The sequence below is a fragment of the Helicoverpa zea genome, chromosome 18 (assembly GCF_022581195.2).
Source record: "Helicoverpa zea isolate HzStark_Cry1AcR chromosome 18, ilHelZeax1.1, whole genome shotgun sequence".
NCBI classification, from domain to species: domain Eukaryota; kingdom Metazoa; phylum Arthropoda; class Insecta; order Lepidoptera; family Noctuidae; genus Helicoverpa; species Helicoverpa zea.
This window is the reverse complement of record NC_061469.1, coordinates 7,018,797-7,046,780: the sequence shown is the minus strand read 5'-3', so window position 1 is coordinate 7,046,780 and position 27,984 is coordinate 7,018,797. Positions and strand designations below refer to the sequence as shown.

Here is a 27,984-nt window from a genome sequence, read left to right as displayed (position 1 = left end):
CGCTGTTTTATTACGAACACTTTGATATAGGGTTGTCTGAGAAAAATTTGGGCCCAATAGGGGTTTGCGATTTTTAAAGCTTATTTACAAAAAAATAAATTTTATTTATTTAGCATTAAAGTTGGGACCGAAGCTATGTAAAAGTCTACCTGCTTTCCATGCATGTACAGTTTGTGATTACACTGCGGCATTTTATAATAAAGGAAAAGTTAGACCATTTAAAATATTTTCCAAAAATCAGCTGTATCAGACTTTTTTTGCTTCATTAACTGATGAAGCCGATATTTTCCTTAATTAAAAAATGACAGCTGTTCAAGAGTTTACAGCAAAAATGTATGGCGCGAATCACTGCCAGTCAGTTAATGATGCACGAATTCGTATTTTTATGAAAAAGTACGGCGCAAAAGAAGACAACGAACAATTTTTAAAGAAGTTAAAAAACTTTGATTCTAACTTCATACCGCCATGTTGGATTTCCCTACTACAAAAAATTTTACGAACTATATACGTAAATTCGATGTGGCTAAATGCGACTGATCCTACATGTGCAAAATTAAACCCTGAAAGCTACGGTTGGCATTTCGATGGTTTCTTAAAAGCAACGGCTTTATCGGAGATCAAACTCCCTGGAAAATCCAGGATATTGTTGAAATGGAAGAAAAAGAGGAAGAATCTAATAAATCCGACGATCCCGAGAGTCAGTTTAAGTTCTGATGAATCAGATATTGAATAAAAAATATTTATTATAATGTAATTTTCATTGTTTTTGTATACATGCTTTTCAGTAATAAAACTTTCAAACGTAATGCAAGATCTTTAGCCTATATTTTTTGTTATTTTTTCATTTGAATTTTTAGCTGTCCACTTTGTATCTCTTTTATTTTCTCTGGAAATAGAAAAAAAATTCTTAGTATAAATATTTTCATTATTTAAGTCATCATATTTTAAGTTACAATTTTTTTTCTATTATCAACCAATTATTAGATGTACAAGTTGGCAGCCGACCGCAGGCGACAACTGCAGACGACGTGTCGCGACGACACACTGGTTTCTTTGTATTTCTATGAAATTCCCTCCGTAGTTGAATGAAGCGACGACATGTCGTCTGCAGTTGTCGCCTGCGGTCGGCTGCCAACTTGTACATCTAATAATTGGGTGTAGCGACATGTCGTCGCTTCATGTCGTCGCGACACGTCGTTGCGTCCTGTCGCTGCAGTCATGATTTCGATCCCGACTGCAGACGACAACTGCAGATGGCATCCAGTTGATTCCGAGCGGTCCGTGAAACAAGATGTCTGACGTGTTCGAGAATAGTGATCGCAATTTTTTACGTCTTTTATTAGAAGAGGAGGAAGATGATGATGACTTGCTTTTATTATACAGAAATAGACGACAAGCCACATGTCCTAAGATTAAACGCAGAGCAAGTGAGGGAACTTATTCAATACTGATCAAAAACCATTTGAAAAGCAATATGAAAGAATTCAGAGAGTATTGTCGTTTAAATGAAAAACAGTTCGATGTTTAATCAGAGAAGAAATCGAGCCAATGAAAATAAATGCCATAAATGCTGAGCAAAAATGAAACACGCTCGACGTATCGTTGCTCCGGCGTCAGCGACACTACTGATCTGCATTCGGGCGACACTGCCATCTGCCGCTCGGCGACGCGTCGCTAGCTTCATGTCGCTAACTACGGAGGGAATTTCATAGAAACCAGTAGTGTCGTTGCGACACGTCGTCTGCAGTTGTCGCCTGCGGTCGGCTGCCAACTTGTACCATTTTAAGTCACTATGAATACACAAATTCTCATAAAAAAATTATTTATTTAAATGATGTTATTGTGTTCGATTTTTTATTCATATGAATTATATGTATTTAATTAATTATTCTTTTTGCAACTAAAACATCAGTTGCTCCAAAATAACGCTCACTGTTTACTAGAGTATCGCTGTCATTCTCAGCCGTATAAATACCGAGCATGCGCACTTTCTTATATTCGAGGCCCCGTCACGTATGACTGCAATGCTGTGTCCTTTATTATTACACGCTATGCTAAACTCGGACCTCTTTGTCACACATTTCCACTCACGTGAAAATTAACAGCTTTAAAAATCGCAAACCCCTATTGGGCCCAAATTTTTCACAGACAACCCTATATCAACGTTTCGTAATAAAACAGCGCTTCTACTGGTATATTTTTTCAAGTATTATCATTTCAAGTGAAGGTAACTACTATGAACATACCTGTTTATACCTGACAACCGAGCAGTTTGTCCAGGTAAATAATAGACAACCCAATGACTGCACATTCTATAAGCTTTATAGTTTAAGTGAGAATAAAAATGTTCTTATTATCTTAACGTCACAAAATTTAGTTAAAAATTATTTTTAAAAAATTAATTAAAAATAGTCTATCCAGGATTTTTTTAGACAACCTATTTTTAATATATTTTCTAATATGTGAAAGGATGATGGGCAATTTTGTATGAACCCTGGCCTGATAACCAATAAAGTTCAAATGTGTATTAGCTTATTACTTATACCCCACAGTTACCGAAATTAAACAGTTCATGTCAAGAATCTACCGGAAATAAGTACAGTCGGGCACAAAAGAGTTATACTTTTTGCACCATTTTTTTTCCGAAAAATTAATTCTTTAGTAAAAAAGTTAATTCTATGTTGTATTTTCGACAACTTGTCACTCGTTTAAATAATCGTAGGGTAGACTAACAAAATAAAACAGTTGTAAATAGGCATAATTCTTTAAATAATGAAACAAAACATAAAAACTTTTCCTTCTACCACCGTATACTATTTCTATTATTGAAGATAGCATTTTCTCGTCATGCGGCACCAGGATAGTCGGCCCTGGGTTGTTGATTATCTATACATATAATAAATCTGTAAAAAAACTGTGTCTGTACATTGAATATATTAAAAAAATAATAATTGGGTGGGGTTTAGAAACAGTAATGGAGCACAAATCCAAAAAAAAAATTCTGTCTGTTTGTCTGTATGTCTGTATGTCTGTATGTCTGTTTGTTTGTACACGCTAATCTTCCGAACTACTGAACGGATTTCAATGATTTTTTCTTTGTTGTATCAGTATTAGGCCTGGTCAACATATAGGCTATAATTTATCTTCGAAACTTGAAGACCTGATGCAGAACTCCAACAGACCAATAAAACTATAAGAGATACAAATATGGTGCCGTGGCAAAAATTGTTTCATTTGATGAGCATTTTCAGCTGAGATTATAAATTTTAAGATCTGGAACACCTGATGTGGAACCCCAAGAGCCCAGCTTCTCTGTACCATATACAGGTATGCCGTTTTAGCAAAACGCTGCTTCAATTCAAAAGTACCACAAATAAAAAAAATACAAAAGTATTTTTATCGCAAAAAAGCAATCGTAAGTCTGTAAATGAGCTCCTCTGTAAAAAAGTGTAATTTTTATATATGGTAGTTTTGAATTGAAGCAGCGAAAGTTGTTCAATTTGATAAGCACTTTCTATTGACTTATACAAATTGAAGATCTAAAACACCTGATGTGGAACTCCAGGGGCCCAGCTAGACTATAGCATATAGAGGTATGACGTTTTAGCAAAAGTTGTTCAATCTGATAAGCACTCTCTGTTGACTTATAAAAGGGCAAATTCACTATAAACGGCGCAGGTTTCGAAAACCACTTTTAAAAATTTAGGTTTCTTTTCGGGTTTGAAATTGATGATTCTTTATAGATAATGTTATTAATTACATAAATTAGCTAAAAGTTTCTTGTTTAAATACATAATTATTACGTTAATCGTATTTTTATAAGGAGAGTAATGAAAATTTTGTCCTAATAGTCACAAAAAATAAAACTAGATAAAACTTAAACTGACAAGACGACATGAGAAAAATAGACTAGTGATTTTTACCCGTGTTCAATAGATTAAAAAAGAAAATTTTGATCGTGTTAAAATAACCACATTTTGTAAAAATTAAAAAAAAATGTCCATTAAGTAACAAAAGAATCCAAACTTAGGTTTCATTTTAAGTTTTAATTATTTAAATGATGAGCTAATGATAAAATGTTAACAAGAAATTATTTGCAATATGTTTTATTTATTAAAAACATAATAAGTTACATCATAATTAGTAATAATTCAACTGCTGTGAAGAAAAACAAGAAAAAAATTTAGGGACCGTTACTAAATAGACATTAAGTGTTACGATTTGGAATTGTTAAGAGTAGTCCACAGCATACCATTCAAAAGTAAAAAAAAAAAACATTTTTTTCTGATAAACTCTTTACTAAATCAGCTGTTTAAAAAATAAAAAATATTCTACCAATGCCTCAGGTTATAATTTGTTTCTGAAAACCTACTTAATTTTAATCAGTCTTACTTTAATATCAAATTAATATTTTTTATTGCCGTTTGAGCAGATCGGCACATAAAACTAACAAACAAGAACTACAACTATGGTCGATTTGGAGTTGAACACCAATGTATGAGAAGAAATGCTCATACGCTGGTGACCTTCTTCAAATTCTAAAATTTTATACTAAATTAAAAATTCACATTAACGTCGCCGGTTTTCGGGCTATTTGATCTTTTAAACGACCTTGTAAAATGTAGCCCGGAAAGGGTCGAAATCTTACTTTAAAACAAATCAAAAAATTTTAATCAAATTCAGCTGTTTACAACTGAATTAAACAAAAATTAAACCTCTAAAAATGCCTCGCATTATAATTTGAAAACCTACTTAGTTTAATCAGCCTTCATTCAGTCTTACCTTAACATTAAATTATCAATTTTCTTTATTAAAATTAGTGTAAAACATAAACCTAGAAACAAAAACAAATCAAAAGTCAATTTGGAGCTGAACTTCAATGTACGAAAAGCAATTCTCGTAGGCTGGTGGCCAGCTTCAAATTCATAAATACTGTACAAGATGTAAACCCTTAGGTACGTCCTATATAGTACTTATAATAACGGAACAATCTTCTAGCAAACTTCTTTTTCAGGAAACGAAAATAAACATCTTGTGGAAGATTTTTCAGTTTCAACTACTGAGTAAGTCCTTATTCGTCGACATATTATTTTACACAAATCAACGAGGGATATAAAAAAAAAATGGTAGGTACATAAAGCTAAAAATTGAACGACAAACAAGGATCACAAATAAAGTCAATTTGGAGCTGACCACCAGCACATGAGGAACAATACCATAACATGCAGATAATACACTTAGCCAATTGTCCAGTAGTATGACATGCAGTACAACACAGAACTCGCTTGACGTTTATTGAGGTTTTTGTTTCAGCATTATATTTATTTTCATCGGATTTTTTTTTTAATGGCTTGAGTGATTCGAGACATAAAAATGATGAATTATCTGTACCGGACGTCAAATCTATATATTCAGTAGGCGGTGATGGACTGCCGGATTTTGCCATTTCAACGGGTATCACAATAGACTCCTCAACACTGATTTCGTCAACAATACAATTTTGATCAATTTGGAAATGATTACTGACAAATTGATCATTCCCCACAATCTCATCTACTGAAAATGATTGATCAGTCATTTTCAGTAGATGAGATTGTGGGGAATGACACAAACACATTCCTTTAACATCGCCACAAAAACAGCTCAATACTCTATATTTAATCTCGTTCTTTTCACTTGTAATTACTTGATGTAAGTTTAACGTGCCAGACAAGGTTTTTAAGTTTTGAATTTTGGAAATATAGTTTTCAATTTGACTGTCATCTACAAGATACATTTTTGTTGTTTTAAAGTGTTCTCTTAAAATGTAATATATTTGTGTTGCATCTTTTGCATCGACTCCGTATGAAACGTGTCTGTCCAAGGTTCGTTTGACAGCTCCACCTATGCCGTCCGCAATACTTTTGCCATGACCACTCTCTGAAAACGACCAGGTGCAGTATTCAAACTCCATTTCTTTGGGAAGAATATTCAATAAGTGAAAATTTCCCTTTTGACGGTACTGTGAGGTGGGGCCATCGGAAAAAAAGTGTAAAATGTTGACATTAGGAGTCATTTTTTTTATTTCCTGAAGGATGGGATTTAAATGTGTCCATATATTTTCTGGTCTATGGCTTGTATTTTCGGATATTGTACAAAACGATTGCATAATGTCTTTCCAAAAAATAGCCCCGGTATGTAGAGACACTTGGTTTTTGGATGATCCAAAGTGAAGAGCTTGAACTTCTTCTCTCATTTTGCAATCATAGTTTTCACTGAAGTCACAAATAATCACAGCTTCTTTCTCGCTTAAATTATTAATAATCATTTGATATTGTTTGTATTGATGCTTCATAACAAAAACATGTTTTTTGAATTTAATAATATCGGAATCAAATGCACATTTTAGTTCAGCGATTGATGTTGTTTTTAACGACTTTACTGTCTTTTTTGTCTTGATAATTTTGGATTCGTTCCCTTCCTTCTTTACAAATTCGTGGTCAACACGTTCCCATTGCCACCAGGTGGCATTTTTACGGTCATCATTGTCACTGTCATTATATTGTATTTTGTAATTTTTGCACCGAGTACATCTATTTGTCGCACAAAAATATGACTGACGGTTACAAGTAACTTGATCCAAAACTTCCTCCAAAGATATTTGTTTTAATGGTCCGTATAGCTGTAAAGCTTTGAATTTTAATTCAATATTCGCATGTTTGATACATAAACAAGTGTTTCTTGATTTTAATCCCGGGTAAAGGACGTAATAGGGTTTGTATTTCCACAACGACGTTATACCGTATTTACCACCTAGTTCTTTATATTTTTTAAATAAATTTTGTAATGTATCGGTTGTGTATCTTATTTGGTGTTTTTCGTTACCACGAGACCTGCATTCTTTTTTTCCTGCCGTTGCTCTGGTGACATCGTCTCTTAACCAAAACTCTTCAATTTCTGTGCAACACGTTACCCTATTTTTTTTCTGTTTATTTCGAGCTGTTCTTTGAAGGCCAATTAATTTGGCGACATATGTCTTATTTCCGTATTTAGAGTTTCTTATTAGTCTTTTCAATACTTGTTTTTCTATTCTTTTCTCACAATTTTTATAAGTCCGGCGCAGTGTGGCTTCGAGAACTTCTTCTCTGGCTTTAAATTTATCAATTAGTTTTTTCTGTCTTTCAATTATCTTTGACGAAGATAATCGTAGGCGATAATATTGTTTTCTTTGTTTTTCTGTAATTTTAGTCAGCTGTGCAATTTTATTAAGTCCTTGCTTGATGGTTTTTTTAAGAGATTTAAGATTTCTTATAGTCCGCTTATCCTTGTCCGTGTTTTGTTTTTTCTGCGAAACTGTGGCTTCGTCTTTCAAAGTTCCTTCACACCGGTTTGCATTATTAGATTTCCTTGCTCTTTGCTTTCTTTTATTTTCTTTCCACTGTTTACGGCATTTGGTCTTTTCTTCTTCTGTCATTTCAGATATTTTTATCCGTTTGGCTTTTAGTCGAGCTAATTGTTTCTTTCTCACTTCTGCGGCCTTCTCCGGTAAGTTTTTAAGTTTGTCTCGGTACCTTTGAGCTCTTTCAGCAGGTGTTAGTGCCATGTTTACCTAAAAATAATATATAACTAATTTGAACACATAGTGTGATAAGTATTGTCATCATCACGTGAGCGGTTCTCATCATCATGCAATCATGACAAACGTGGGTTAACTTTGTGAGACATTCACGAACTGTACGATTTTATATAACTCGTTCATAAATTTTGTACATCCATTATTAAAGTAAGTTTTTTAGTTAAAAATAATTAGATTAAGTTCAAGTTTCGTAAGTGGGTAGACTATTTTACAGGTTACTAATATGGATCATTCATTACAATGATCACATTCATCGGACGGGAAGTGATCATATACAGAAAAATGGCACGTTTGACACCAAAAAAAAGTAGCTGCTGACAATATTTTAACGTCTTCTTTAGTCATAGCCAATATAAAATGTAGTGGCAAATTCTCCTCAGTTTTATTTTTACAGCCATAACAAGTTTCTAATAGTATAAAATGAGTCTGCGCCCAGGGCCAGGTAAAATTGTTCTGTACACATATCTGTAAATCTTTCTTCTCCAAAAATTTATCTATGTTAAAGAATATAACCATTTTGGGAAGTGATCTACGCCACGACCTGTAAAGTTATAAAAAAATGTTGTTGAGATACTATGAAACTAAACTAAATCAATACTTACCTATATTAAAATGTTACAATATATATATATATCTGTCTTACTAAATTTCATGGCTATATCACTGAAATTTTGTATGTTTAAGTTTTACACTGAAATACGTAATGATCGAGTATTTTGTATCTGACCGATTTATAATATAACCGACAATCATGCGGACTAACGGCCATTCCCAATATTCTATCTATCTGTTGACATCTATACTAATATTATAAAGAGGAAAACTTTGTTTGTTTGTTTGGTTGTAATGGATAAACTCAAAAACTACTAGACCGATTTAAAAATATTCTTTCACCATTAGAAAGCTACATTATCTGCGAGTAACATAGGCTATATTTTATCCCGGTGCGGGCAGTAGCTCCCACGGGACGCGGGTGAAACCGCGGGAAAACGGCTAGTTATTTATATGGAGCTTTTGACAAAATTCTATCTTTAGTAAGCAAGACAAAAGATAGGACATAGATTATTCGGAACGGCCGTAAGACCTGGTCAACAAAATTAGACCAACTTCCAGCCACAGAAATGAGACTTCACTTTTTAGGAAGTTTTCAGTGCGCTGAATCCAAATTTGGCTTCAGAATTGTTCTGTTAGCTCGGGATTTTGAGATATTCTGACCTAAAAGTGCGTAAAACACTGTTTTAACCATTTTAATGTATGCCTATGTAAACCGGCGAGTTTTTATTTAACCTGAAAAAGTATTCCAGGGGTCTCAGAGAACAAGTCTTTTTCTTTCAAATGGCGTTGAGTTTGCTCAAATATCATTTTTTTTCACTGAGATATTGCGATTTGAAGTTAACAAGTTTTTATCCAAATATATTGAGTATTTCCAATTATATGGGATTTTTACTTGGTTTATATGGAAAAAAACTTGTAGACCAGTGAATGAGAACCGCTCACAACCTACATGAACATTTAAAGTAGGTATGGGTAACCAGGTAATAGGAACAGACAATATCACTTAAAATCAGGTGGCCTGTAAACTCAAAATTTTATACCTTCTAGGTACTCACAGTGTGCAGTAAGCTTTACTTGTCCTTTTCGTAACGTTTTTGTCCACCCAATAGTAACGGTTACGAAAAGGACGTTACGCAAGTAGTTCACTTTTAAAACAAATGTGTATTACTCAAAAAATATAACTTTTAAGCTTCTAAATAGTACATAAAAGGCCTCACTAAACTTCAAGGTATTACTGCTCCAAAATAATTAACAACCAGATAAATAGTTTTATGTAAAAACACGTTACTTACCGAGACAAATTCTTTGGATAAAATTTTCGTTACGCACACGTGCGGCCACCAATTCACCTTTATTGCGACTAAATTTAAAATGGCGGCATTTGTTCCGTAGATTTTGGGCTTGAGGTTGCCATTAAAATAAAAAATAAATGATAAATGGGTGAATTGGTAGGAAAAGAACGTTACTATCTAGACTTGTCCTGTAATGTTTATATTATGGGACAACGATTTTATGCAATTATCTTACTATTTTGCTATTATAGCTATTGTTTATACTTAGTTTATTTGTAAGGATAACTTTAACACAATTGAATTAAAACATCGCAAAACTTATTGTGGGACATATATTTTTTTAATATCTATTAAATGCGGGAAAACTGATCTTGGGACAGCTTCAAATTAAGGTTTTGCTTCACTTCAAATTAATATAAAAAATATAAAACCTTATATTTATTGATAAATAAAAATCTTATTGAATATATTAAGAATTCTAATTGTGTTTATTACAAAGCTTTTCCGATAGTTTTCAAAATATGTTCAACTATCATTATTTGTTTTCATGGGACAACACGAAAACAGCTTGCGCCATTTAAATTGAAAATGCCCAAAAATTGAAGATGTAAAACACCTAATGTGGAAACCCAGGAGCCCAGCTAGACTATAGCTTATAAAGATATGACGTTTTAGCAAAAGTGGTTCAATCTGATAAGCACTCTCTATTGACGTGTAAACATCGAAGATCTGGAACACCTGATGTGGAACTTCAAGAGCAATACTACACTTGAAATGTATAGAAATGAATGTTATGAAATAGGTATAGTGAATCAAAATAAGTAATTAGTCCGTCTTTTAGATAACCCTAAAATAATGGACACGCATTTTTCTTTTCTCTCTCTCACAAACAAATAATAACGAAGATACAACAACGCTTGAATTTCGTGTTAAGTCACTGCTTAGTACAAATTTTACATACCTAGACGTGGCGTCACGAGCCTCCACTCTCTAACTTTGTTGCGTTTTATCTTCATTATTATTTTGTATATCTCTTCCAGACCTCGGGACTACAGAGTTCCAAATTTTTGGGAGGCAAACGTGGGGTCGAAGCCAACACGCTGAAGCCCTTTTGAGACAACTTTAATGAAATGGTGACACAAAACCGACGATTATCCCTTTATACACTATAGAAATGAACCCAAGGACAATCCCCGGTGGACGTCGTTAAAAAAAAGACAATCCCCGGTTCTGTGCTAAACTATTGCTAACTATGGAGGAAAACTACTTGGGCTATTTTGATGGGATGTTAGTGGATGACAATGTATTAGGTACATGTAAAAACGGCAGGTGGAGACTCGCCACCTCACTTACTGTAACCAGTCACTGAATAGCAACAAGAGGGCAATAGGGACATGAGCGGCTGAAGGGTGAGGATACCTCGGCGGACTTTAAACGCGGATTACGCGCTCCCTGTGCTTACCATGAGGCACCTACCCTCCGAGCAGGGCCACTAATCCTGCTCTAGCGACTCCACTCTGGACGGCCAAGCCAAGCCAGAGGCGTGAGACCTACCCCCGTCATGGTTCACTCCGACCGGCCGGAGATGGGGGACAGTATACTCTCCCTGGAGAACTCAGTATATATAGCCCCGCGGGGTCGCTACTCCCCGTCATCAGCCTCAGATGTCTTGCGGTGCATATATCTCATTATTATTGTCGTTATTATCTCAAGAGCCTTTGTCCCAATTATGTTAGGGTCGACTTCCAGTCACGATGCAACTGAGTACCAGTGTTTTACAAGGAGCGACTGCCTATCTGACCTCCACAACCCGGTTACCCCTTGGTAAGACTTACTGGCTTCTGACTACCCATAACGACTGCCAAGAATGTTCAATGACAGTCGGAACCTACAGTTTAACATCCCCTCCAAATAACGGTCATTGGTATCCAAAATATACGTAGAAAGTACATACGAACTTAGAAAAGTTGCATTGGCAGGCACTTGCCAGACCTGGAATCAAAGACGCACGCTCATACTTGAGAGATTGGTTCTCTACCCACTAAACCACCACGAATTCCACTAAGTCACCACGACTTTGTCATCTATTTAATGTTTTTTTACGAAATAATACCTACGTGTAATATTTTTGCCACACACAACTTAAATGCGGTCTAATTAGAATCACTACTTTTATCCCTATGGTCACGTCTATTGCGACTATTCAGATCTTTGATTTTGCTGACCCCATAGTCGCTGGCATAAGGGACAGGATCCGCGTACGAAGTCGCGGGCAGAAGCTAGTTTGATAATATACAAATAGTAACCAAACGGGTGATCAGGTCCGCAAGGAGATAAAGCCCTTTTTGGGTTTAGTTGAGGCTCTTGGTTATAAACCATTTGAAACTACCAGCACAAGGTCAGCGTTATACGTCCACGTCGTTAGCTGAATCAAGATATTTAAGTTGTTTTTGAGCTTCACGGAGTTTTCATCATGTGGCACATCAGGCTTGTTAGCCAGGACAGTCGACAGACATTAGTGATGATGGATTGATCCCAGTACAACGTGACATGACCATTTTTGAGAACTGGATAACATGGTACCTCCAATTCCACAGATTAATAAGGATAATACTGATATATTATCCATGCCAATAGATGATGTCTGTGCAAGTACTCACGATTAGTATTTGTATTAAATGGGTTATGAATTTGACTGAACCGATTTGAAAAATCTGTCAGTGATGGGAAAGCTACGTTATCTCTGGAGAAGTAGGCGATGTTTTAGGTGTCCTAAAAAGTTAAGAAGTCATTTATTCAAAATACGCTGAAAATCATCAATTTAACAAAAGACAGTCAAATCGAAGTCAAAAAGTCGAAGTTAAAATCGTTTATTAAAAAGTACACTAATTAGATTAGCACTTTTTAACGTCAATATTACAAAAGGACAGCACCCCAAAACGCCTTTCAGCTGATTGGAAAGAAGAAGCGGTGAAGAACAAACTTCCCAGCAACACAGCTGTCTATAACAATTTAATAATTAATAAGTACCCTAGATGCTCGCACTTTAACACGCTTTAACACTTCTTTTTTCGGATCACAAAAAATCATTATCAACAGTTATCTCTTCCAGATATAGCGCAGGAGGAATAAATTCATCATAGCGGCCAACGCCTAAATACCATACAATGGAAATAACATGGGCGCACGCACCGACAGTGCGACGTCCTGTTAAACATGTACAATAATGGTGGACTAAAGCATCTAACCCCTGTCGCTCACGATCTATGAGCACATAAGAATAATATGTTCTCGCTCTAACATGCCTGGACTGAATGCGTCCACGCAGTAACCACACATTATTTAAAAATATATTACAATCTTGAAGGTCGGGTAAGCTGTCTTCTCTACAAACTTCCATAATATAAACACCGTCTCGTAAGTGTTCTGCTACGTAAGATTTAGATAATTTTAAGTGATATGTCCCTAACGCATACATAATAATATCATTTTCAACCATACGTGGAAAATCTATAAAGAGATGGTTTGCATCGATTCTTAAAAAGATTGCTCGCTGCCTATTTAGACTTTTTAATTCTACATAATCGTATAATAGATTGGGCATATTAATTTTTGAATTTATTATTCTTATGAACTCAGTAGCATGGCTATTATCGACAACTACCGGATGAAAGGCATTTATAAGACTGGCCGCTATTCTAAAATCTATAAACATATGCTTAAGGGCTTTGTTAAAATATGTCTGCCGAAGTAGTTTGAAGCACTGTTTAATTCGCCCATTTGTAGCTTCGATCACCCAACGACAAATGGTAATCAAGCGTGACTTATTTGCTTCGTCTGTCGATAGCTGAGAAGAACCCCTTGCTTTGGTGGGAGGAATATGGCCTTCATAACCACATTCCTCTAGAGCTGGTATGCTATCTCTAAACCCTCGATCAAGTATTAAAACATCACCTTGCTCCAAAATCCAGTGAAGTGGGCTAACTTCATTATTTACTATGCCCGCCATAATTGTCGCATCAGAAGTCACGGCAGCATATGGACCTAGCACATCTATTATATATCCATCAGAACATACAATCAAAAAAGGTTTCAGAAGATTTTCGAATTTATGTAAACTATACGTCTGTCGTTGAAAAAGAAAATTGGAACTTTTTTCAATATAAATGTAAGTGCCGTCACATATAACAATTGCTTTTGAATTTTGATTATTTCCGAAAATGCTTTTTGGTATTAATAAATTCCGTTCCAAAATGGTGTCCCTAGATATACTGTTGAATCCCAAATGTGAGTCGACGAAAGTTGTTAAAGACTCCCTTGCGACTGCCAGTTTCCGTTCCAATGTGCGACGAGACATATTAAATAATGTAGCCAACCGTTCATTGGATTCGCCTGATCTCAATTTTGATAAATAAATACCCAAAATAGTACGAGGACGATTATTATCTCCACCCAGAGATGGTGTCTCACTCAATATCTGGGCGAATTGGTCATTATTTAGACCGACCCAAAAATGTAGCTCCGCATCAGTTAACCCATTTAACACATCAAAAGAGAGCCGAGTCGCGATTGCAGTTTTTAATATACTGCACACATCTGAAAACTGTTCTGCGGTGAATTGGTGGACCATGTTACAGTGATTGATTAGGTCACTCCAGTTATTATTATATAAGTGCTCTATGCATACTCTAGCATTGCTAGGAATATACAAATTGCATTCAAATAACAAATAGAATTTCACATTATGTGGGATGCGGTGACGAGTGGGATTGTGACAATAGTTGTAAACGCAATGATCACCCCTGTTAGGAGCTCTCCTATATTGAGGAACGTTAATACTTCCTTGTGCTGGTAGTTGGTCTGGTATTGGTGCAGGGACGAGTGCTTCTTGTTGTCTAATATTATTTAACGCTCTTTGCCAACAGCGATGACAAACAGCCCTTCCGTTATTGAATTCGATCTGAAAATGTACGTATCATGACGCATGAGATATTTATGCTTCTTTACTAATATAATAAGTAGGAATGTTTATAGCCTAAAGTCTTAGAAACTACTAAAAAGTACCAAAACAAGTACCAATGCCAAGGGGTATTGGGTTGATCGGATAACTGGGTTAAGGAGGTAAGATAGGCAGTCGCTCCTTATAAAACACTGGTACTCAGCTGCATCCGGTGAGACTGGAAGCCGACCCCAACATAGTTGGGAAAAGGCTCGGGAGATGATGTTTGAGTATGTTGTGTTTGTACTTACTTCTTCCAAAGCCTGTTGTCGAATATACTCTGCTAAAACAGGTTGCTGGAGCATGTTTGCTCCTAAAAGATGTCGCTGTGTTGCTCGATAGACCGATCGAGGGCATAAAACACATCGACGGCTTATTAGTTCCATCTTGAAACCTAGTTTTTATGGGTATTATAATGTGAAAAATGGAAATGTCAAACTAGGAAAATATTTTGTCGTAGATTTATAATAAGAAGATATGTTTTTTTTATAAAGCATACGTACCAAAGCGGTTTCAGTCGGCTATCCTATACTATCAGGTGTTATATCTTCGTTCTCCGGCGGTTCACAATGTTTTGTCCATAATAAAAAATGAAGCTTGGGGTGTAAGCTATCATTTGATATGCGAATCGTTTTTATTGGTTATGCCGTTTAGACTCACCAGAACGGCGGAATACGTACACCATACGCTATAAATACTACCTGCTCAATATTTTTTTTTTCAATAAACTTGGAAAATATGGGCGCAGACACCTTCTGTGATATGTCCTGACTAATATGGACAGTAATATAATGCACTTAAACATCGCTCCCATACAAAATGAAGTGGTTCAAGTCCATAGGCTGTCCTATGCTATCAAGTGTCATATCTTCGTTCTCCGGTGGTTTACAAGGTTTTGCCCATAACAAAAAATGAAGCTTAGGGTATAAGCTATCATTTGATATGCGAATCGTTTTTATTGGTTATGCCGTTTAGACTCACCAGAACGGCGGAATACGTACACCATACGCTATAAATACTACCTGCTCAATATTTTTTTTTTCAATAAACTTGGAAAATATGGGCACAGACACCTTCTGTGATATGTCCTGACTAGACATCGGATTATATGCACTATCAAAATGCCAAAATATGCATGCAAATATGCACTAAAAAAGAGCGAAATATGCACAAAATATGCACAATTAAAAAACCACTATTAGAATTAACTTTTATTTTCAGAACATATATTTAAATATACATAGAGGTACTATTAGTTGTAATTCTTGTGACAATATACAATTACATATTTTTCAAGGTTTTCTGCCGCAAATTTGTGACGTTTGTCACTTAAAATTAATTTATAGGCTGAAAATGACCTTTCGACGTCAACTGACGTTACCGGACAGAACTTGAAATTTGGCGCCATTTCTGCCGAGATATACTCTTTGGCGAAAGCGCACTGAGGAGAGCGTACTAATTATTATTATACTCTTTGGCGTAGTACAACACGTCTATCACGTATAAATACTGAAATATGCACTATCAATGAAAAAGTACCAAAATATGCAATAACGCTAAAATAATAGCATAATATGCATTTGCATATGCAAACATGCAAATGCATATAATCCGATGTCTAGTCCTGACTAATATGGACAGTAATATAATGCACTTAAACATCGCTCCCATACAAAATGAAGTGGTTCAAGTCCATAGGCTGTCCTATGCTATCAAGTGTTATATCTTCGTTCTCCGGTGGTTTACAAGGTTTTGCCCATAACAAAAAATGAAGCTTAGGGTATAAGCTATCATTTGATATGCGAATCGTTTTTATTGGTTATGCCGTTTAGACTCACCAGAACGGCGGAATACGTATACCATACGTTGTAAATACTACCTGCTAAATAATCTTTTTTTTTCAATAAACTTGGAAAATATGGGCACAGACACCTTCTGTGACTCGTTCTGACAGTTATTGACAATAATAATGCACTTAAACATCCCTCCCATACGCAATTAAGTGGTTCCAGTCCATGGGCTATCCTATGCTATCAGGTGCTATATCTTCGTTCTCCGGTGGTTTACAAGGTTTTGCCCATAACAAAAAATGAAGCTTAGGGTATAAGCTATCATTTGATATGCGAATGGTTTTTATTGGATATACCGGCCAATTTTACCCATCATCCTTTGTCATAAAGTATATTTTATTCTATTATCAAGTCGGTGAAGGTCGATTTAAGTTCGGATCTAGACTATAAATAAGTACTTGTGATACATATCGTTTATTTTGATAAGAAACTGAAAATGTATTAATGTTTCATCATCATCATTATCAACGTCTTCCTTCATCTTCGTTCTTATGACCATCTTCCATCAACCGTCATCGTCGCAAATGTGATCATCATCCTCATTATCTCTGCCACTTGACCTTATATCATCGTCATCGCCATAGTAGTCATCACCATCCTTTAACTATCACCTTTATCCCGTCACCATCATCATCGTCACTCCCATCATCATTGCAATAGGAATCACCACTATCACCATAACCATAATCACCACTATTACCATAACCATCAGTACACTATCACCATAACCATAATTACAATCACCACAACATCATCACCATCAAATACCTCATCTCATTCTGAATAAAAAAATTCCCGTTTATCTAACTTTTAACAGCGTCCAATTGGAATGACTAGCGCAAGTAACTGACTTGCGTGTGTTATAATATTTTACTACTTGAAGCCTATAGCCTTCCTCGATAAATGGGCTATCTAACACTGAAAGAATTTTTCAAATCGGACCAGTAGTTCCTGAGATTAGCGCGTTCAAACAAACAAACAAACTCTTCAGCTTTATAATATTAGTATAGATTATAACATAATATTCTAATTGGGGTGTTTGAGGGTGTGCGTTAATTACGTTACATGTTGTATATAATCTTCAGTAAATCATTAAGATCACCATGAAAGCGATTATTACAAGAAATTGTGAGCGTAAGATGAAAAAATACGATGCTAACTTTATTACTAATTACGAAACCACAAAATTCTCCGTTGATTACCGAAAACGGCATTTTCGTGTATAATTGCTGGGTTTGCATTTGCTCTGGTGAACAGTGAACATGGAAATTCATAGATAACAGTTGTTTTTAACCGATTTCCCAAAGAGAAGGAGGTTCACACTTCCCATTGTTTTTCGATTACGAATTGATATGGTCAGTTCGTTCAGTTCATTTTTAGGGTTCCGTACCAGAGGGTAAAACGGGGCCCTATTATTTTCTCTCCTCTGTCCGTCCGTCCGTCTGTCACCAGGCTGTATCTCATGAACCGTGATAGAGAGTTGAAATTTTCACAGATGATGTATTTCTGTTGCCGCTATAACAACAAATACTGAAAACTAGAATAGAATAAATATTTTGGGGGCTCCCATACAACAGACGTGATTTTTTGCTCATTTTTGCTCTGGTACGGAACCCTTCGTGCTTGAGTCCGACTCGCACTTGGCCGGTTTTTTGGTTTTTCTATTGTTTTTTGGTCGATGCAACAGTCGTTCTGACATAAATGCTAGGTACATATTTTTCCAAAGGCTTGTGTTTAAACACCACCCAAAAAAGTACCTATTTTACTACCAAAAAAATTCTAAACGGTTACCAAAATGGATAAATGGTCACCAAATAACGTTTCCAAAAATATTATTAGGTAAAACCATTTTTTCGTATTATTGACTACTAAAAAAATATATGGACGCCTTTAAAATACACTTTAGACCAAATATTATATATTGTCACTACTTAGATGTTACCAATTATGTAATACCATGACTCCTAATTTGGTCATTTTTGTTAGACTAAAAAAGCTAACGATCGCTAGAATATTTCCCAAATACCAATTAATATACTGGGGTTCCCAAACGTACGTCGCTTATTTATTGTTATATGATTTTGTGTGTAACTCAGTAGTAAAATGTAAGCACGAAACATGCAGCAAGCATGGCTTCTGTCACGGCTCCGGCACTGCGGGGCTCCGGCGGTCCCATGCGAGCTTATCGTCGCAGATGGTTTTCACGCTCACCACCGCACTACCTGCGCCTCAGCTCGCAGGCCGCCTCGCCCCTCTGCGCCTACGCGGATTTGAATTGCACTCTAGGGGTAGGGCAGAAAAGACTACGTGGAGTCGGTTTTGCAGCGATTCGTTTTCGTCACTAACTTTGATTTTGGTAGTAATATTAATCTTTTAGTTGGATAGAATTTGGTGACCATTAATCCATTTTGGGAACCAAAAATAATATTTGTGCGAGATTTGCGATTTTTCTGATGTTATTTTATTTTTTTTGGATCATAATATTATATACTTTAGTGCCCTTTTAATAAAGTCAATTTATTTTTTTTGGAGTTGTTTATATTATTTGGTGCCTCAGCTTAGAGTCTTAAAAATATTTTTGGTGATCGCCTAAAGGACAATGCTCAAAAAAAACCCAAGCCCGGCACAAACGAAAAGTAACTCAAATTATAGGTAATAATAAGTAATGAAATACTGCATGGGAGGCATCATCGAAATCAATGGCTAAATGTATGAAATTGCTATTTGATTTTTTAAAGGGGTGACATGAGCAGCTGGGGCTTATAGTTTAATTAAAGTGCTATCTGAAACAACAAACAAGTAATATGGCAAGTAATAAGCTTCTCCAAAAAGATAAATCAATACCGAAGTACAGGCTGCAGCGCCCACGTCATCGCGTCATGAGCGTTTTACATTACTTAGGGTGGGCTAGACATGAGGAACAGTTCGCGCACCCCGCAACATTTTTGGATCTCGTCGTGTTAGAAATAAAGAATCGATGACTTTTAAGCGTTATTATTAAAATGAAAAGTACATTCATATCCTGTTTTAGTTCTATCATCCGATTATCTTGTAAAAGTAGGTAGAATAGTGGAGAAGTTGCTATAAACATGTCATTATGTACACTCTTAAACTACAACTGTATCTGTTTGCTGTTCCTTTTACTAATACATTATGTTACCTCTAAAATCTTGAGTAGCAATGTACCGCAGATGTCAAAATTCAAATAGCAATTTCACACATATAGCCACTGATTTCGATAATGCCCCCTATGTAATATTTAATTACTTATTTTTACCTATATTTTGAGTTACATTTCTTTTGCGCCGGGCCTGGGTTTTTTTCTCATACTTCATGAGCATTGTCCTTATACCCTTTTCCAAATACACTCTTTTGTAAAAAAAACGGGCACCTATGTGAAATCTTGGTTTTTTAGGTCTCTGTGTGTTTCAAAAAGGTTTTAATGACTGGAACATATTACCAGCATCAAAAGGGTTTGCCAAGCATGCGTAAGGCCTATGGCCTATAGCTCACTGCTAAGTCAAGGTGCAGTCGAGACTCAGTTGTAGATAAGAGTCGAGTTGCGGGCGTTTATGCTATAATCGGGACGTGCACGGTCGTACAGGCAAGGATTTTCTCGAACCAGATCAATAAAAATTAAGTTTGTTTCAATATCATCCCGCATTATCACCTGATCACGTCTAAACGCGCTCAAACCCGAAATTGCATGACAAAATGGCGGCAGAGTCTGCGCGTCTCTTGACCTCCCGTGCCCCGACGTCGACTTGACTCTTAGGTCTGTGTGCTAGAGGCCTATAGCAGCGCTTCTTCTAGCTTTTGTTCAGAATACTATTGGACAACGCACACTGCCGATGTCGCGGCACAGTCGCGGTGCGAATGGGGCGGCGTAGCTAGACGCCGCAGCGTCGCGTCTCCGCCGCGAATCTGCCGCCATTTTGTCATTCAATTTCGGGTGTGAGCGCGTTTAGACGTAATCAGGTGATAATGCGAGATGATATTGAGACAAATTTAATTTTTATTGATCTGTATCTGGAAAATCTTTGTCTCTACGACCATGCACGTCCCGATTATAGCATAAACGCCCGCGACTCGACTCTTATAGATCTACAACTGAGTCTCGACTGCGCCTCGACTGCACCTCGACTTAGCAGTGAGCTATAGGCCTAAGAGTCTATTCTTTTGAATTTCGGAGAATTACTAAGAAAATTGTTAAACCTTGTTCTGGGCTAATTCTAAGTAGAAGGTTTGTCGGTGTTTTAAATAGTTTTCGAAGTGATTTTCAGAAAACTAATAATGTAGTTTTAATAACTGATTGATAAAACTTTTTGCTACATCAAAACATAAAAAAAAAATTCAGCACATTTAGTAAAATTGTCAGCTCTACTAAATGGTCCATATTGTTGCTTCACGCCTATGTTAAGAGATTCGGTATTTTTGTGTAACCCGTTCTACTGTTTAGATGGTTCTTAACCGGTGGTCCGCGGACCACTGGTGGTCCCTGGAGGCATTCCAAGTGGTCCGCGAAGCTTAGCTTTGACGACGTTGCTATACGTTATCTAACTTAATTTTTATCGACTTGTAATTGCGAGCGGGGGTTTTCGCATGGACGTACATGTATCGGGTGTGTCGTACCTAGTCCCCCCATTCATGAAAATGTATATTTGGGCTACATTTTACGTAATTTTGGTTTTGAGTCTTAAAAAATAATTAAAATTTCACGCTCGCTTCGCTCGCGTATTCAGAAACCGTATGCCCTTACCTTTGCATTTGTCAACAAACAAAAAGTTAAGTACGTTTGGGCTAAATTTTACGTAATATTTGGTTGAAGGCCGATAAAAATTTCGCGCTCGCTTCGCTCGCGTATTCAGAAACTATATACATATTTTGCCATTTGTCAACAAACAAAAAGTTAAGTACGTTTGGGCTAAATTTTACGTAATATTTGGTTTAAGTCCGATAAATTTTCGCGCTTGCTTCGCTCGCGTATTCAGAAACTATATGCCCTTATTTTTGCATTTGTCAACAAACAAAAAGTTAAGTACGTTTGGGCTACATTTTACGTAATATTTGGTTTAAGTCCCATAAATTTTCGCGCGCGCGTCGCGCGCGTATTCAGAAACTATATGCCCTTATTTTTGCATTTGTCAACAAATAAAAAGTTAAGTACGTTTGGGCTACATTTTACGTAATATTTGGTTTAAGTCCAATAAAAATTTCGCGCTCGCTTCGCTCGCGCATTGGAAACTACATAGGCAAGTTTTTCTTTAATTGTATTTGCACACAACTGCCGACATGCGTTTAGCTTTGAGTAGAACTGACCCAAAAATTCTACTAGATATTTTTTTTGATACATAATAAAGAAATGAGTGCTAATTTAGGTAAACCGATGAGGTGGTCCCCGGCAAGACAAACTTTAGTAAAGTGGTCCCTCATGTCAAAAAGGTTAAGAACCACTGGTTTAGATAATGTACCCATGCGGTTCATCTATGCGGATAATGTATCCATTTTTCATAAAACACGATTTAGAGGAGTTATAGTACTTAAGGCCTAAAACACACACAAGCGACGTAAGGCAGCAGGCGTTTGACAGGCGTGGCGCAGGCGAGCGCCGCTTCAAAACGTTTTCATACAAAATGTGTGCAGGTGACGTTTTTGAATTATACCGAAGCGACGCGGCGCAGGCAGGCCGCTTCGTTGCCTGCGCAGCGTCGCTAGCAGTCGATTCTCGTGAGACAGGCAAGGTTCACGTCGCTTGTTATACGGTATGCTCAGTTAGTGGGGAGTAGTTACTGCGAGTTAGTGGAAGAATATCTAGCCCTCTACGATTATACCAAGCCGGAGTACAGTAAATAGAAATGAACAACATAAAATCGTAACATTCTGGTGACATTTTATATACGTCGGGAAAACGATCTGGGAATTCATGTAATTGTTCCATTATTTTAAAATATCTGTGCTCTTGTGACAATTTCCACACTGGGTGCACCCAATATCTTCTGGACCTTTGCACACTAATTAATTGCAGCAAAGCAAGCCCATCTTCGTCTTCTGAAGACGAACACATCTATCTTATCGCGCAAAAGTCACCCTGTAAATGCCGCATTTGAACGTTTCTTGCCTGTTCCACGCCTGTTCTAATACATTATAATCCAAATCGCATCTGCGCCGTATGCCTGCGGCTCTACTAACTTAAAGTTTTGTCGCAGCCTAAAGTCCTAATACTCCTCTAAATCGTGTTTATTTATGAGAAAGGGATATTTTAAACCGCGTGAGAACAAAATCTAATCAATAGAACGCTTTACACAAAAATACCGAAAAGCTTGTGGCACATTATAGCAGCACCGCAACAGCACGGCTCCACACCAGCATTTAAGTTGTCATTCAATTTAGAGCATTAAATCGTGTATATTATAATATATTTCGTAATGTCAATATGAAAAAGCCAACGGCGAGCAGTCAGCGTGCTTGCCGCTTCCACACAACTCGACTCGCCGCCCGCGTGCTGACCTCATGCGTACAGCGCACCAACGGCGTGCTAATTGCGCGCCGACTCCGAGCCGGCAGCGAAACAACGTCATTACGTCGTGTTCAATCATAACATCAATCATAATCGTCTTAAAATAATATTGAGTTTGCTGTGACAGCAAGCTTACACCTCGCGGCCGGCGCGCGGCCGGCGCACCGACGGCGAGCGGACAGCGCGGGGTTGGCGCGCTGTCCGCTCGTCGTAGTCTTAATTCGAGGCGACGCCGTGCTGCAGCCGTGCTGTTGCGGTGCTGCTATAATGTGCCACAAGCTAAACTCTTAGGTGATCTTCACACTGCCCCGCATCACGCTGCATCTTGCGTGTCGACGCACCTACGCGCGTTCCTGCGGGAGTGCAGATCTGCATCATCGTGCGGGTTTTTCACGCACTCACGCGCGTAGGTGCGTTTTGTAAATTCACGCACAGCGAGTTCCATTTTCAAATATACACGTCACGCCCCGCACCTACGCGCGGGGGTGCGTGTTTCTCCGCATGTATGTGCGTGATCCGCATAAACGCGCGTGGATGCATTTTCAGTGTGTTGGACTATGCGTGTTTTCCATACAAACGGAGATATTTCCATACAACGGAAAAAAACGCATCCACGCACTACGCTGCATCATGCGGGGCAGTGTGATAATCGCCTTAACATTGCCATTAACCATCATTATAGACCATTTATAGCAAGTGACAATTTTATCAAAGACGAATAGTTCTTAAATTTTTTTTTTATGTAAAAGAAAGGTCCTTTATTCATAAATTAAAACTGCATTATCAGTTTTCTGAAAATCACGTCAAAAACTTTTCAAAACGTCGACGTACTTTCTACCAGGAATTAGTCCCAAGCAAGGTTTAACCAGTTTCTTAGCATTTTCCAAAATTCAAATTTACAATACACTCTCACGCATGCCTGGATAACTCTTTTGATGCTAGTAACATCCTACAGTTATTAAAACCCTTTCAAATACATGTAAAGTCCTTAAAACCAAGATTTCCCATAGGTGCCCGCTTTTTTTGCAAAAGAGTTTATAACAATGATTTACTATAGTAATAGTAACTCTTTCTTTAAAACATAAACTTTATATTATAATTTAATCTCTCGTTTTTATTTTTTTATAAATTATTTATTTATTTAACAGTTTATGTACACACACAGAATACAGAGAAGACGAAAAATAGAACAGATAGTACAAAGGCACATCTTATTTCTTAATTATTTAAAAACGACTATAAAACGCTGCACGCGAATCGACTCAATCAAACCAGACCGCCGCGAGGCTTCACAGAAACAGGACGTGTCGCTCCGTAACATCGCGTAGGGTGAATGACCTCTGTCGTGGATACCGAAAATAGAGTATATTTCAAGCGCGACCAACACATCTGAATACATTACTATTTTATTTAAAGCTCCATTCTGAAGGATATTTGTTTTTATCGGTTGAGTTGCAATTTTGTTTGAACGTTCAGTTTGGATGACAATGTATGATTCCCTATTCTATTGATATATCCAATATGGCGGAATGCCCAAGATGGAGAAAAAAATGTTTTTAATGCATTCCTACGATATGGGTATCAAATGAAAGGGCTTGCTATGAATGACTCGAAAAAAATGTGACGTGAGTCTCTTAATGCAATATGGCGGATCATTTTTTGACCGCAGCGTCGCGTCTCCGCCGCGACTCTGCCGCCATTTTGTCATTCAATTTCGGGTCTGAGCGCGTTTAGACATGATCAGGTGATAATGCGGGATGATATTGAAACAAACTTAATTTTTATTGATCTGGTTTGGGAAATCCTTGTCTGTACGACCATGCACGTCCTGATTATAGCATAAACGCCCGCGACTTGACTCTTATCTACAACTGAGTCCCGACTGCGCCTCGACTGCACCTTGACTGCGCCTCGACTGCACCTCGACTTAGCAGTGAGCTGTATGTAGGCCTAACATTGCCATAAATCATCAGTCGACTATTTAGTACTGTTGAAAATTGTATGTAATATACAGAAAGTCCTCAAAACCAAAATTCTCATAGGTGCCCGATTTTTGCAAAAGAGTGTAAGTATTAACAACTTATTTTCATGCTTTCATATTTTAGTCATCCATAGATTTACACAATTTTCTCGCTATTAACTATTTACTAAACAATATATTTTTTGTTCTACCAATTTTACTGGAAAGGATCAAAATGGTTTGTGTGAGACTAAACGTGAAGTGGATGCACACAGCCGCGAGTGGCCGCGCCGTTAGTATGCGTGATTTTTTGCGTTGAATTACCTAAAGTTGACATTGCGCGCCGCCCGTACACTCTTTTAACATCGGCATCAATCAACAATACGGACCATTTAGTAGAGCGGTCAATTTTACTAAATGTGCAAAATTTTTCTAAATTGTTTTGATGTAGCAAAAGGGTTCATCAATCAGTTATCAAAACTGTATTATTAGTTTTCTGAAAATCACTTTCGAAAACTTTCTTTGCAATTCTCCAAAATTCAAATTTAGAATAGACTTACGCATGCTTGGCAAACCCTTTTGATGCTGGTAATATACTCCAGTCATTAAAACCTTTTGAAACACCTTTGTTTAATTGTATCCACAGAGACATTTAGAAGCTCAAAGGACAATGGGCAGATTGGTATACCCCACCAATAGCAATGTCATATATATCATTGGATAGGCCTTTTTATGTAGAACAATATTTACTATGACAGCTTTGCTGAAATGTTTGTCCGTTCTGAGATATAGATCAAAAACTGTGCAAAAGTTAGAACTAAGTAATCTATTGATAACTCAAGTTTTTAAAGGAAAATCTAAGAACTACTAAGTGTAAGTCTTGTATATGAAAGAAAATCAGATTACAGTATTGATTAGCATCAGTTTTAAGATTGTTTGTTATCTATATCTCAGAACGGACAAACAATAGAACAAAGCTGTCATAGTAAATGTTGTACCAGTTAAAAAGACCTATCCAATGATATGTATGACTTTCCTATTGGTGCGGTTTCTCACTACGCCCAACATCCAGTTGGTACAATAAAAGGTTGAAATGCTACATAATAGTAACAATTATGGATCCTAACGGGCACAGTAGTACTTACAAGACTTAAAGTTATTAGTACTTAGATTTTCCTTTAAAAACTTGAGGTATCAATAGATTACTTAGTTCTAACTTTAGCACAGTTTTTGATCTATATCTCAGAACGGACAAACATTTCAGCAAAGCTGTCATAGTAAATCTTGTCCTACATAAAAAGGCCTATCCAATGATATATATGACATTCCTATTGGTGGGGTATACCAGGTCCCATATATTTGTGCCCATTGTCCTTTACGCCGCGCAATGGTGGCTGAATCATTGTTGTGATAAAACTCAACGGTCTGCTCCGCTAAAACTTTCATGGCTAACGAATTCCGAAAGACCGTTGATGCTATTCCCGCAACCCGCTTGCCGTTCCCGCGCGCCATTTGAATTTTATTCGAAATTTAAATTTCAAAGGACTTATGGGACACCCAGTATTATCCACCTCTTGTATTATCTGATTGTTATAACTTATGTTCATGTGTGAAGTTTCTTTGCGTTAACGAAAATGTATTAAGTTACTTTTTAGGTAAAGGACAATGCTCAAAAAAAACCCAAGCCCGGCGCAAAAGAAAAGTAACTCAAATTATAGGTAATAATCTATACATGTAATAATAAGTAATAATATACTGCATAGTAGGCATCATCAAAATTAATGGCTATATGTGTGAAATTGTTATTTCATTTTACAGGGGTAACATGAGCAGCTGGGACTTATAGTTTAATTAAAATGCTATCTGAAACAACAAACAAGTAATATGGCATGTAATAAGCTTCTCCAAAAAGATAAATCAATACCGATGTACAGCTCGGGACTTTGGGATGCGACTCGAGCTTGTCCCAACTTAGGGTGGGCTAAGCATGTGGAACAGTTCGCGCATCCCGCAACATTTTTGGATCATGTCGTGTTAGAAATAGAGAATCGATGACTTTTAAGCGTATCTAATAGGGTTGTTTCCTAGTATTCATTTAGTTAAAAATAAATAAATGCACCGAAAGTTCACAAAACTAGAAACACGATAAGCTATATTATATTAGTTATAACTGACCATATATTTTTTAATTAATTTATGAAATTTTAATTTTGAGCCTGTGACGTCACGCCATTAAAAACGACGAGAAGAGACCGATGACGTCATCCTTTCTATATTTGACAATGACAAGTAAATACAGTGACAGATATATCGAAATAACCTCAGAATTAATGTTTTGTTTATTTGCTTCTGTGAAGTTCTGTGTTAATTGCATTTAAGTGATACAACTGCTAAAGAATTATGGAGAAAAGATTTATGAAAGATAGTTCCAATCTGCCAAGAGTAGACACTTTTATGGTCGCTCAATTCTTTGCCAATAACCAAGATTTTTATTCAGCGGTACTTGGATGAACAGTTTATTTAGAGCACTAATGGTCGTATTTCCACAGTCTCGCACAACACAAACCTTGTAGACATTCATTTAATTTAAGTTTTTTGAAAAAGCATCAAATCTTTTCGAACGCGGACACAAACATAACCTCAATATAAATAAACACAAACTTTACGTTTCTTTGCACCATTTCATTTTTCCGCGTACACAACTCAAAACATTTGAGGTATTTTATTTTTGTGCAAATGTATAAAAATAATCTATATGTATAAAATATTATAGTTTTTGTAGCTATTTTATAAAAATACATTATTAAAATTAAGAAATCCATTAGTTGGTATGTTAGTTTTTTCTCGTTACATGTGCTTTAAAATGTAAAGGAATGAACAGAGAACGTTGACGTCACAGTCACGTGATCTAGCGTTTTCTGAGCAATATTTTAAGACAAATAGAAAAACATGTAATACATAAAAAATAAAAAGATTTGAGACGAAAAATGAAAGAGAGGGTGGTCTTAAAATTATTTAGAAGCTATCTAAATAGATTTCCGAAAATTGGAAACAACCCTATTATTAAAATGAAAAGTACATTCATAACGTGTTTATGTTCTATCATCTTATTATCTTGTAAAAGTAGGTAGAATAGTGGAGAAGTTGCGATAAACATGTCATTATGTACACTCTTAAACCACAACTGTATCTGTTT

The 27,984-nt window shown here is 36.6% G+C and overlaps 2 protein-coding genes across 5 annotated transcripts in view; one reads left to right on the top strand and one right to left on the bottom strand.

The window, feature by feature from the left end:
- The window catches only part of LOC124638960 (protein split ends), a 122,676-nt gene that overhangs the window by 45,197 nt on the left and 49,495 nt on the right, over positions 1-27,984 (top strand). The window lies entirely within an intron of this gene.
- On the bottom strand, positions 4,278-10,050 carry LOC124638962. The gene is made up of 2 exons (XM_047176143.1): positions 9,463-10,050; positions 4,278-7,588 (listed from the first exon to the last, which is right to left on the bottom strand). The coding sequence occupies exon 2, from the start codon at positions 7,580-7,582 to the stop codon at positions 5,141-5,143; it is 2,442 nt and encodes an 813-aa protein (XP_047032099.1). The 5' UTR covers positions 7,583-7,588; positions 9,463-10,050; the 3' UTR covers positions 4,278-5,140.

Coding starts and splice junctions, on each gene's coding strand:
- LOC124638962 (XM_047176143.1), bottom strand. CDS start 7,582: ATGGCACTAACACCTGCTGAAAGAGCTCAAAGGTACCGAGACAAACTT.